This window comes from Protomyctophum parallelum (genome assembly GCF_964188405.1).
Source record: "Protomyctophum parallelum genome assembly, chromosome: 23".
NCBI lineage: Eukaryota > Metazoa > Chordata > Actinopteri > Myctophiformes > Myctophidae > Protomyctophum > Protomyctophum parallelum.
In genome coordinates this window covers 7252479-7265473 of record NC_139715.1, presented here as the reverse complement: position 1 = coordinate 7265473, position 12995 = coordinate 7252479, and the positions used below count along the sequence as shown (strand labels likewise).

At 43.8% G+C, this 12995-nt stretch overlaps 1 protein-coding gene across 2 annotated transcripts in view; it reads left to right on the top strand.

Moving 5' to 3' along the window:
* LOC310854400 (vang-like protein 1) overlaps positions 1 to 12995 on the top strand; it is a 148351-nt gene that overhangs the window by 131607 nt on the left and 3749 nt on the right. For both annotated transcript variants that reach the window (XM_083759026.1, XM_083759025.1), the window contains 3 exons: positions 4650 to 4783; positions 10854 to 11004; positions 12095 to 12353. In XM_083759026.1, the coding sequence (XP_083615152.1) occupies positions 4650 to 4783; positions 10854 to 11004; positions 12095 to 12353 (544 nt within the window). The remainder of the gene's footprint in view (positions 1 to 4649; positions 4784 to 10853; positions 11005 to 12094; positions 12354 to 12995) is intronic.

The following is a 12995-nucleotide window of genomic DNA, read 5'->3' as shown; positions in this document are numbered from 1 at the left end:
AAAAATGTATATGTCCCATATACTGTTGGACGGGCCGTTCATAATACAATTCGGGTATGAATCTCAGGGCCGCATTTGGCCCGCGGGCCGCACTTTGGACACCCCCCCTACCCTATGCTTTCCCCTCGCTCTACTCGCACGGGCTCCGTTCTCGCTTCACTCCTCGGGTATCGCGCCTCGATCAAACGCCATGGTAACCGATATCAACTCCTCCTACTCGCATGACAACTACACACCCACACACACACACACACACACACACACGCACACACACACACTGCCATGGTAACTGATAGCTCGTGCGTTGTACTTCGTATGACGCCCCTGTGTCGCCCCAGTCAGTCGCAGTCGGGCCCCAAGACGACTCCTCCTCCCCACCCCCCTCCTTACCTTCCAACTCATCCTTATCCCATTCTGACCTGAGATCAGATTCATACAAGGTTTCCGCCGGACACACACTGGTCTGATGAACCCATTCTGACCTGAGATCAGATTAAAAAAATGTCAGTCGCTCTTCGATTTTTCAAAAATAGCAGACCTACAAGCTCGTATCGCGCCACTCGGTGGCGCGATATGAGCTTGTAGATCTGCTATTTTTCAATAGCTAAAGCATAACATGATGCTGACACCAAAATGGGTGCCCGGTCAGAATGGTTATACCCCCACTTCCCTTTCCCTCCCCCCCCCCCCCCCTTCTCTCCATCAATCCTAACCAATGCATGTATTCTGACCGATTCATCCCCCTCCTCCTTTTCTAACTAAAAACTAAAAATCATGTATGGTTTTGAAGGTGGGGTCTGTACGGGTGTACGTTCCAACGTAACTCTCCGAGTTCTAGACCTATATAAGGATCCACTTCGGTCCTAACGGTCATTCAGCTGGGGACCCCCCCCTGGAAGCCACTCAGTGGCGCGCTATGAGCTTGTAGATCTGCTATTTTTGAAAAATCGAAGAACGACTTGACATAGAAACATGGCTTTTTCAGAAAACTGTCAGGATGTAGAAGACATTTTTAGAATCTGATCTCGGGTCAGAATCGCTTAAGACCTGATCCTGTGTCGTTGGGGCGAGCGCGACCATGGGTGATACAGTGAGTCCTATATTCACTGTATCACCCATGGGTGATACAGTGAGTCCTATATTCACCCATGGGTGATACAGTGAGTTTTCAGTGTGGGGGGAGATACAATGCTCGCCCTTACTAGACGATACATGCCGAGGGTCTCATGCCATTGTCTGCAGCACAATGCAGTACAGTACGTAGAGAGACGCAGACGCTGAATCGTCTGCCTTGTCTGTCTCCCACGGTCTGTGCAATCTGTGACCTTAACCCATTCTGAACGGGAACCCATTTTGGTGTTAGCATCATGTTATGCTTTAGCTATTGAAAAATAGCAGATCTACAAGCTCATATCGCGCCACCGAGTGGCGCGCTACGAGCTTGTAGGTCTGCTATTTTTGAAAAATCAACTGACATTTTTAGAATCTGATCTCAGGTCAGAATGGGTTAATCTGACCTTTCACTGCCATTGACACACACACACGCACACACACACACACACACACACACACACTCTTCATCGTATGACCGTGTCGCTCACCGCTATCGTCTGCATTTTTTTCTTATGCTGCTTTATACCACGTTTTGTAAATTAATCAAATTGACTTGAACGAAAATAACTGATTTGCAAACTGAAAAACCAGATGTTTTTGTTATGTCAGTTATTATACCGGCATTATTAAATGTGCAAGTCTAATGTAGTCTCTCTAGTGTTCTGAGATGACACGGTTTCTGGGTGTTACGGCTGAGCCGTCTTCACCATGATGTGTTAGCATCATGCTATGCTTTAGCTATTGAAAAATAGCAGATCTACAAGCTCACGAGCTTGTATGCTATTTTTGAAGAATCGAAGAACGACTGACATAGAAACATAGCTTTTCTGGGGGGGGGGGGGTGTTCACTGCACTCTTAACCCATTTTGACCTGAGATCAGATTCTAAAAATGTCTTCTGCATCCTGACAGTTTTCTGAAAAAGCTATGTTTCTATGTCAGTGGTTCTTCGATTTAAAAAAATAGCAGGCCTACAAGCTACTATGAGCTTGTAGATCTGCTATTTCGTCGACTAAAACTAAGATGAAAAATTGGCATCAAAATGTACTTAAAGTAACAAAAGTAGAAAGTACTCATTATACAGAATGTATAATGGTAATTATATATATATTATATATGGTAATTTTCAAAGTAACTACCTGTAGTTTTTTTATTTATCAAATAAGTGTAATGGAGTCAAAAGTTGCCTCTGAGATGTAGTGGAGTAGAAGAAAAAGTAGTGGAAATTGGAATTAAGTACAGTACTAAAATAAATGTACTTTACACCACTGGGTACACTAAATCGACACTCTTCACAGTAACACTGAGGATTTTTGGAAAATACACAAAGCAAAGAGCTCATCAAAGCTGTTTTCTTTTGGTGGGGCTGTCCCCCCCCCCCCCCCCCCCCAGAAAAAACAAAAACCTTAAAGATTATCTAGTACACAGCAAGCTAAAAGAAATCAACACACCAGCACGCCAGGGACCAGAATACTTCAAACCCAAACAACTAGTCAAAAATAGAACTACAAAACGCGTGTTAGAGATTAAACAACAAATAACAACCAGAACCAGCAACTGCATTTACTTAATCACATGTGAAAAATGTGGTTTACAATATGTCGGAGAAACGGGTAAAACAATAGGTACAAGGCTGGGACAACACAGATACAATATTAACAATGGAAAAAAGACAACCACAAGGTTTGTGCAACATTTCATGGCTCACGGCATTGAAGCTCTAAAATGCGCTGGACTTCAACACAATCCCAATTGGACAGTAAAGACGTTTTAATGAAAAACAGTGGATTAAGAACCTCAACACGGATTTTCCTGGAGGCTTAAACATGCCTAAAATCAGATCTTGAACACAACAAAAACTTAAACTCAGGATTAAACTAGAGAAATCTAAAAATGATTGGATCAGACTTCCTTCAGATACATGGCGAATGCATTTATTCCTTGCATTGTGCACTGAAGTTTTTTAATTCCCCCCCCCCCCGAACACTTCGAAGACCCCATAGCTCTGCATTTTGGCAGGCGAGCAGCACCACTGTATATCAGCCACGTTGGGAATGACTACAGCGACTTAGAAGAAAGAAATAAGGAGGAGAAAAAAACCAACAACAGACCTATAAATAATGGAGCGAGAACTCTCTCTGTGACTGTGTCTGTGTATATTTTGGGGCGGCTCAGTGGCTTAGCCCATTCTGGGCGGGAACCCCTTTTGGCGTTAGCATTACGTAACGCTTTAGCTATTGAAAAATAGCAGATCTACAAGCTCATAGCGCGCCACCGAGTGGCGCGCTACGAGCTTGTAGGTCTGCTATTTTTTTTAAGAATCGTGAAAAGTGACATGAGAGTGTTTGAGAACGACTGACATAGAAATAGAAAAACATAGCTTTTTCAAGAAAACAGTCGGGATTTAGAAGACATTTGCAGAATCGTTCCCAGGTGGAAATGGGTTAGGGGGCCGGTAGAGCAGCCGGACCCCGGGATGGGAACCGTGACGTTCCCGGCTCCATCCCGGGCGGTTCCCGGCTCCAAACCCGGGCTCCTCCACAGCTAGTGTCGGGGTGTCCTTGAGCAAGACACTGAACCCCTAATTGCTCCCGATGAGCAGGCCTTGCATGGTTTCCGCCCGCCATCGGTGTATGAATGTGTGTGTGTGAATAGAGCACTGAAGCCTGACGTCAATATCGGTAGAGGGCGCAAATCCACAGGTTCATGTACTTTTTATTTGCATTATAATCCCCATAGGGGGATTTTAGATCGCCTCATATAAGAACTGTGTTTGAAAAATAAACATGTCATCCCGGCCGCTTCACTCATATGGATATGAAGAATCAACTGACTGAGAGAAAACGCTAATGTTACTGCTAGTGAATTAGTTACATTTTCCAGTGGAATCGAAGGGATGAGCGAGTTACGTCGGCACTTCGGTGCTCTATGGGTGGATGTAATGCACAATCTATTCATGTAAAGCTCCTTTGATAAAAGCGCTATATGAATGCAATTTTCGTCGACTAAAACTAAGATGAAAAATGTTGGTCGACTACCTATTTCCACTGACGAAAACTAAATGGAAACTAAACGAAAACTAAGCTATGATGACTAAAACTGAGACTAAATGTACTGACAATTTCGTCGACAAATAAAAACTAGACTAAAATGGAAGGGACTAGTGGACAAGAGATCCACTCAAGTCATTTTACACTTGGTTGCATGCTGAAAATAGCTGATCTACAAGCTGTGAGCTTGTAGATCGGCTATTTTCAGCAAGTGTAAAAACACTCATTACGACGGCATCTAGACCCGCCAAAATACATTTTAGTCGACTAAATCAACTGTAGATTTAGTCGCCTAAAATCTTATGACATTTAGTCGACTAAAACTAGACTAACTCTAAGTCTAAGACATTCCAGGTGACTAAAATGTGACTAAAACTAAAAGAAGTTTCAGTCCAAAGACTATATGACTAAAATAGAAATGTGCTGCCAAAAACATCACTGCTACCGTTTCACCATGTATGCTGTGTCTCCTTGTTGTGTTATCCAGTATCCAGCGGGCGGCGCTGGTCGTCTTGGAGAACTACTACACAGACTTCCCCGTCCACAACCCTGCCCTCCTCACGGCCTCCAAGTCCCGCGCTGCCAAGCACCTGGCGGGACTCAAGGTGTACAACGTTGACGGTGAGTTGTTGGGCTAGTTGCGAACGCAATGAGCACTAACTATGAGACCCTGCAGATCATGTCTGTCTGTCTGTGTGTCTGTCTGTCCCGCTGTTACACCACCCGCCCGCCACTAGAGGGCGCAGCTGTATCACACAAAACACACACGCATGCACGCACGCACTCTCACACACACACACACAACTTAACTTAAAAAAACTTAACTTAAAAAAAAAAAAACTTAAAATGAAAAAGAAAAAACTTAACTTAAAAAAAAACTTTACTTAAAATGAAAAAGAAAAAACTTAACTTAAAAAAAACTTTAAAAACACAACTTAAAAAACTTAACTTAAAAATAAAATCTTAAAAACTTAAAAAAACGTAACTTAAAAAAAAACTTTAAAAACACTTAACTTAAAAAAACTTAAATTAAAAATAAAATCTTAAAAAAACACAAAAAAGAGAACTTTAAAAATAAAACCTTAAAAAAGTATGTAATTTATTCTAATTGTTGTTATTGCCATTTACGAGCTGCGTTCGCTTCCCGCGTTTGCGCGTCTTACTTGTAATCTGTCATTCGCTGTGAGGAGCCCGCCGCCCCGGATCTCATTACAATATGAACGCAGAAACGTACGAGATATGAGCCGCTGCACTTCGGCACGACGGTGACCTTTTCCGTCTCCGAGCTGTTCCTGCTTTCAAGAAAGGAAGAAAAGGGAGAAAAATAAAGGCCTTCAACGGACGCTCCGGACAGGGCATACATTCTGAATGCCAGCAAGCGGCTATTGTATTAGTTTAGTTTAAATCAACATAAGAATGCTCACATCCACTTCATTGCTAATGTTCACCAACCCTAAAATCCTCTCACCCTTACAGATGTGTTAGCTAGCCTGCTACAAAGCAAGACTTTCAACACGTTTAAAGAAACACAGTTTTCTCATTTACTGTAACTCTCAAGTTGAATTTATTATGTTGTTGCACGTGCCACGTCTTCCGGTTATATTTGTGACTACATTTGACTGAGGGGCTGCCATTGGATTATTATTTTTTTGTTTTTTTCATGTCATATGCAGGGAATCATAGCTTCAAATTGACATATTGGTTGTTCAGTTTGACCCACCAGTTTTGGAGATATGGCTCATAGAGTAATGTCCTGCAGACAACAGCGAGTTCAGAAAACAGGCTTGAAAAGGTTCACTTCTGTGGTCTCTAACATTACACCTATAGCTACATGTTTAAGCATTTATTTCATATTTACATGTCGATTTCAGCTCTGACACTTATTTCAGACATGCTCTAGTAGTATGTGAAGAGTCTGCCTGTGCTATTAACTCATTTAGAAAAAAATACTACAAAAAAGAAAAAAATCTCCTCTGGTGAAAAGCTGTTGTTTGCGCGATGGCAGCCCCCTCAGTCTAATCTGGTCACATTTGGTGTAGGGATGCTGTTTTACTGTACGTACTGTACGACGACCTATTAACCCATTCTGAACGGGCACCCATTTTGGTGTCAGCATCATGTTATGCTTTAGCTATTTAAAAATAGCAGATCTACAAGCTCATATCGCGCCACCGAGTGGCGCGATACGAGCTTGTAGGTCTGCTATTTTTGAAAAATCGAAGAGCGACTGACATTTTTAGAATCTGATCTCAGGTCAGAATGGGTTCATCAGACCAGTGTGTGTTCAGTGGAAACCTCGTATGAATCTGATCTCAGGTCAGAATGGGTTAACCCAGGCTTCCTGAGGCAGAGCGACGACTCCCTACCAGGCTACCACCAACCACCACACTGTAAAAATACCCGGCGGCATTCCCCAGTTTACTAGTGCAACACAAACCCCATCCCCCAGTCCCCCCGACCGGACCACCATGTGTGTTTATAGACAGGTGTAAGGCATAATTCACCGTGAGGTAAAACTACACACAGCAGGGCAGCATGTTACAGTACATTCATCACTCGCCACTCAAGTCACCGCTACTCCCTTAAGTGTACTCCAGGTGCATGTTTAAGTGCACTAACCTCCCCCCGCTCTCCCCGTTGTGCGCTTATATTTCTTTCCCACTTCCACCTTCCCCATCTCTCCTCTCCCATCCCTCATTTCCTTTGTGCTTTCTTCTCCACTTGTGGAGACGGGCTGTTAAATCAATAGTTATTTCTCTCTGGAGGTACTGCGCTCTCTCTCTCAGTCTCTCTCTCTCTCTCTCTCTCTCTCTCTCTCTCTCTATCTTTCTCCACAGTAAAAGTGACTGTATGAGTCAAGGAGGAGAGTCACTCATCTGTGCTTTATTAAAGAGCGGCGATGGAACCAGATCTCGGAATCTGTGCTTTATTAACCCATTCTGAACGGGCGCCCATTTTGGTGTCGGCATCATGTTATGCTTTAGCTATTGAAAAATAGCAGATCTACAAGCTCGTATCGCGCCACCGAGTGGCGCGATACGAGCTTGTAGGTCTGCTATTTTTTGAAAAATCGAAGAACGACTGACATTTTTAGAATCTGTACTCAGGTCAGAATGGGTTAATCAGACCAGTGTGTGTCCAGTGGAAACCTCGTATGAATCTGATCTCAGGTCAGAATGGGTTAAAGAGCGGCGATGGAACCAGATCTCGGAACAGTCGTTAACACACGCCGCAGTAAACACCGCGCCGTGACTCAGCGCAGTGCTCAGTCTCATTTTCGTGTTGAACCCTGCCGGGCTATTACGCTTGGCCCCCTGCTATTTTCTGAGCCTGGGCCTCTCGGGGGAAATGAAAATGGGGCTACAACAGATTAGAGAACCCCCCGTCCCCCATCCACCACTCGCCCAATTACCACGTCTCCTCCTCAGGCACTAAGTAGTGTAGACCCAACCCGTTGCAGTTTATCCTCCTATAAAGTAAACCACTCGTAAACAAAACTCAGCCTCCCATTTTAGGTCTGCGGTCACTTTAGCACGTTCCTGACCAGCCAAGCAGGGTGTGTGTTATATACCACGGTATGTGGTGTTTGTGTGTTGAGTAATGACGTCTATTTCTATGGCAAAGATTGTTGTTTTTGTTTGTTTTTGCCTTGCTTGTTTTAGTGGAAAACTCTTCTATGTTCTCTCTTACAGGGCGCCCATGAATTATTCTAACCGTTCCCCGCTATAGCGCGAACCCTTCCTGTGTCAATAATTCGCCTGCGTGAAGTGGAACCCCTTTTGGTGTTTTAAGCATTGTGTTATTGAAAAATCGTGAAAATGTGGCGCAAATCTTTGAATAATATATTCTTTCACAGCGAACATTTTCAACTAAAATCTTTGCTTCTGGGGAGTCCCTGGAACAACATATTTTCAGATGGTGGTTACTTACAATTACATTTCATATCATTTCTGGGGTTCCTAGACATGAAATTGAGAATGACAAACATGAAAAACATGACGTTTTTCTGAAAACTGTCATGATTTAGAAGGCATTTGTAGAATCGAACTTAGGTCTAAATGGGTTAAACCTGCATTGACCCCCGTCTAAAACTCAACGCTCTGAAATGCCAACGTTGTAATCACTGTCTTAAACCCTTCTAGCACTGTACGCCAAAAAGAAAAAAGCCGATCTACAAGCTTGTAGATTTGCTAATTATTTTTGACTAATGTGTCCCCCCCTGGAATATGGATGGTGGGGTTCAAGTAGTTACAGTAAGTTTGATCTTGGCTGCTAATTGAATGGGATGCTCAGCGCCGCCCAGAGGCACGGAGTTCTAGGAATATTTGAATATTAATGTCTTATCCCATTCTGACCGGGCACCCATTTTGGTGTCAGCATCATGTTATGCTTTAGCTATTGAAAAATAGCAGATCTACAAGCTCATATCGCGCCACCGAGTGGCGCGATACGAGCTTGTAGGTCTGCTATTTTTGAAAAATCGAAGAGCGACTGACATTTTTAGAATCTGATCTCAGGTCAGAATGGGTTCATCAGACCAGTGTGTGTCCAGTGGAAACCATCGTATGAATCTGATCTCAGGTCAGAATGGATTAATGTCTTATGTGGGCGAGTAGAGAGGATCATACACGGCACCCTGCTGAGGCAGCCGGTGAACCTGCACGCCTCCGTGCGTCTGCAGGGCTTTAACCCATTCTGGGCGGGAACCCCTTTTGGTGTTTACTTTTAACCCATTCTGACCTGAGATCAGATTCTAAAAAATGTCTGTTTGAAAATGACAGTTTTCTGAAAAAGCCGGGTTTCTATGTCAGTCGTTCTTCGATTTTTCAAAAATAGCAAACCTACAAGCTCATAGCGCGCCACTCGGTGGCGCGCTATGAGCTTGTTGATCTGCTATTTTTCAATAGCTGAAGCATAACGTAATGCCTAACACCAAAACGGGTTCCCTCCCAAATTGGGTTAAGCATTGTGTTACGCTTTAGCTGTTATATAAAATATCAGATCTACAAGTTCATAGCGCGGCTTGAACAGCTCGCAGCTACGAACTTGTATATATTCTTTCAGAGCCAACGTTTTTAACTGAAATCTTTGCTTCTGGGGGGTGGGGGGGGTGGGGGTGGGGTCCCTGGAACAACATATTTTCGGATGGGTGTCGGCCGACAATAATTTTGTGGGGTCCTTGACATATCGAGCACCACTGATATAGAAACATAGGTATTTCAGAAAACTGTCATGATTTCAGGCCTAAATGGGTTAACCCATTAAGAAATGAGACCAGATTCTAAAATAACAGTTTCCTGGAAAAAAAACTTCTATGCCAGTGGTGTTCAAACTATTTCATGCCAAGGACCCCCCAAATTATATGGATTCGGCCGCCGACCCCGCATCTGAAAATGTTTTGTACCATGAAGGAACCCACCCAGGAGATCTATAAGGGCTTGAGGTGAGATATACCTGTAGAGTTGCTGGCCAACATCGATGACATCAGGGATCTCCATATATGGGCTTAACCCATTCTGACCTGAGATCAGATTCATACGAGGTTTCCACTGGACACACACTGGTCTGATGAACCCATTCTGACCTGAGATCAGATTCACACAAGGTTTCCACTGGACACACATTGGTCTGATTGACCCATTCTGACCTGAGATCAGATTCTAAAAATGTCAGTCGTTCTTCGATTTTTCAAAAAATAGCAGACCTACAAGCTCGTATCGTGCCACTTGGTGGCGCGATATGAGCTTGTAGATCTGCTATTTTTAAATAGCTAAAGCATAACATGATGCCAACACCAAAATGGGTGCCCGGTCAGAATGGGTTAATATTGGCCCAGGCCGTAGCGTAACGGTCTGGGCACCGGACTGGTGATCCAGTCGCGGTGTGCCGCGGGTTCGACTCCCGGACCCGACACGACCTTTACCGCATGTCATCCCCCCATCTCTCTCCCGTTTCCTGTCAGCCTACTTTCTATCCCTTAAAAAACCAATAAAGGCGTAAGCCACAAAAAATATCTTTAAAAAAAAAAAAGAATGGGTTAATATTGATGACATCACATGTCGTCACGAGGCATGGTCATATATGGGGTGTGACTGACTGACTGACTGCACGATTTCATAGTAAATGCGACCTGCCGTCGCAATAATTGGTATTGTTTTTTTTTTTATATAACTTTATTTATAGGATTTTCAATTTTTGTAGACAAACAACCCCACATATATCCCACCCTCCCCGGTTCCATCACAAAAGAAGACAACAACAACAACAACATCAACAATAAAATAAAATAAACAGGTAGTAAAGGATATAAATAATAAATGAATAAAATAAATACAATAAAATTTGCCTTTTACTAGATTAAGGGGCTGCACAGTGAACCAAATTACATGTAGGAAAACACTTAGCACACATCAAAAGACAGTGAAAGGGTGAATTCAAGGAAAGGGGACCAAGCCTTTACACATTTCTGGCGAGATTTGTATCTGAGCTTCTCCAGTGGTATATAAAGGACAGAACATCCTTGACCCAACTTGTAAATGTTGGAGGTTTATCAGATTTCCAATAATAATTGGTATTGTTGACAATAAAGTTTGAAGCTTACGACGTGTGTGTGTGTGTGTGTGTGTGTGTGTGTGTGTGTGTGTGTGTGTGTGTGTGTGTGTGTGTGTGTGCGTGTGCGCGCGCCCGCCAGGTCCCGGCGGTAACAACGCGGCAGCAGGACTGGCTCACTCCCAGTCCAGAGCCATGATCGCGGCGGCGGCGCGCCGGAGAGACACCAGCCACAACGAGCTGTACTACGAAGAGGCGGAGCACGAGAGACGCGTGCGCAAGCGGAAAGCACGGTGAGACCTTAACCCATTCTGACCTGAGATCAGATTCATACGAGGTTTCCGCCGGACACACACTGGTCTGATGAACCCATTCTGACCTGAGATCAGATTCTAAAAAATGTCAGTCGTTCTTCGATTTTTCAAAAATAGCAGACCTACAAGCTCGTATCGCGCCACTCGGTGGCGCGATATGAGCTTGTAGATCTGCTATTTTTCAATAGCTAAAGCATAACATGATGCCGACACCAAAATGGGTGCCCGTTCAGAATGGGTTAAGATTAAAGTGACTTCATTGATTGATATGAAATAGGACCCCGTCAGCTCGAACCCACAATGCAATACTTTGTTTTCAAGAGTTGTTGTTGCTGCTGCGCCCGAACGTCAGTAGCGTTGCAAAGTTAAGACAATTTAACAAAACGGAACCAATTCCATTTCCGCCCTCCTATTTCCCTTTCCAAGTGTGTTCGTCTCATGTATAACATCGGCAACGACATCATATTTTTGGGGTGGGGTAGACCTTGTTACGCTGGCCCAAGTAGACCCCCTGGTCAATCAACACTTCCCCCTGGCAGCTGTTGACATTACAGTCAATAGACGTCAATAGGGTGGTGGTCCGGGCACCCCATAGAGCGACGGAAATAAGCCAATTAGCGGTAAAAACCCAACGCCCCATTGAGGGCTTATGGTCGGGTATTGGGGGAAATAGCCAATAATGCGTTTGTTGCACAAAATAACACCTGGACGGGACGTAAACCACAAATAAGGTAAGGTATGGTAAGAAAGCCTTCTAGCCCGAAATTCTCCTTTTAACCCATTCTGACCTGAGATCAGATTCATACCGAGGTTTCCACTGGACACACACTGGTCTGATTAACCCATTCTGACCTGAGATCAGATTCTAAAAAATGTCAGTCGTTCTTCGATTTTTCAAAAAATAGCAGACCTACAAGCTCGTATCGCGCCACTCGCTGGCGCGATATGACCTTGTAGATCTGCTATTTTTCAATAGCTAAAGCACGACATGATGCTGACACCAAAATGGGTGCCCGTTCAGAATGGGTTAAACATGGCTTGTGCCCCCTCCCCTCCCCTCCCCTCCCAGACTGGTGGTGGCGGTAGAGGAGGCGTTCACCCACATCAAGCGCATGCAGGAGGAGGAGCAGAAGAAGGCCCCCGGGGCGGCGGCGGCGGCGGCGGCGGGCGACGTGATGGACCCGCGCGAGGCGGCCCAGGCCATCTTCCCCTCCATGGCGCGCGCCCTGCAGAAGTACCTGCGCACCACCAAGCAGCAGCACTGCCACAGCATGGAGAGCATCCAGCAGCACCTGGCCTTCTGCATCACCAACAACATGACGCCCAAGGTACTGTACACAGCAGCACCTTTAAACTCATTTAGATCTGACGATCGACATTTTTTAAATGTCTTCTTCGTTTTTAATTTGTTTGAATTAAAAATAGTTTTTTGTTCTGTTTAGATTTTTTCTCTCTCAAATGTTTTTCTTTTGTTTGGTTAAAAAAGACACAAATGTAACTCCATATATAACCCCTCCTTTTTTCATTTTTTCCAAATCCTCAAAAATGATGAAAAACGAGGATGAAAAAAAATAAATTCAAAATTCAAAAAACGATGGGCTATAACCCCTTTTTTCTTTTCTTTTTTTAAATCCTCAAAAATGATGAAAAACGGCATGCTATAGTATGCCGTACGGTATGGGCTATAGCCCATGTTCAAAAATGATGAAAAAAGAGGGTATTTAAAAATAAATAAAATAAAAAAACGATGGGCTATAACCCATGTTTTATTTTTTTTATTTTTATTTTTTTTCAAATCCTCAAAAATGATGAAAAACGGCGTGCTATAGTATGCCGTACTACCTATGTTTCTATATCCGTGGTGCTCAATATTTCATGTCAGAAAATTATCTAGTATTTGGCCACCGACCCCCATCAGCTCAGTGGCCTTGTGGTTAGAGTGTCCGCCCTGAGACTGGGAGGTCTGGGTT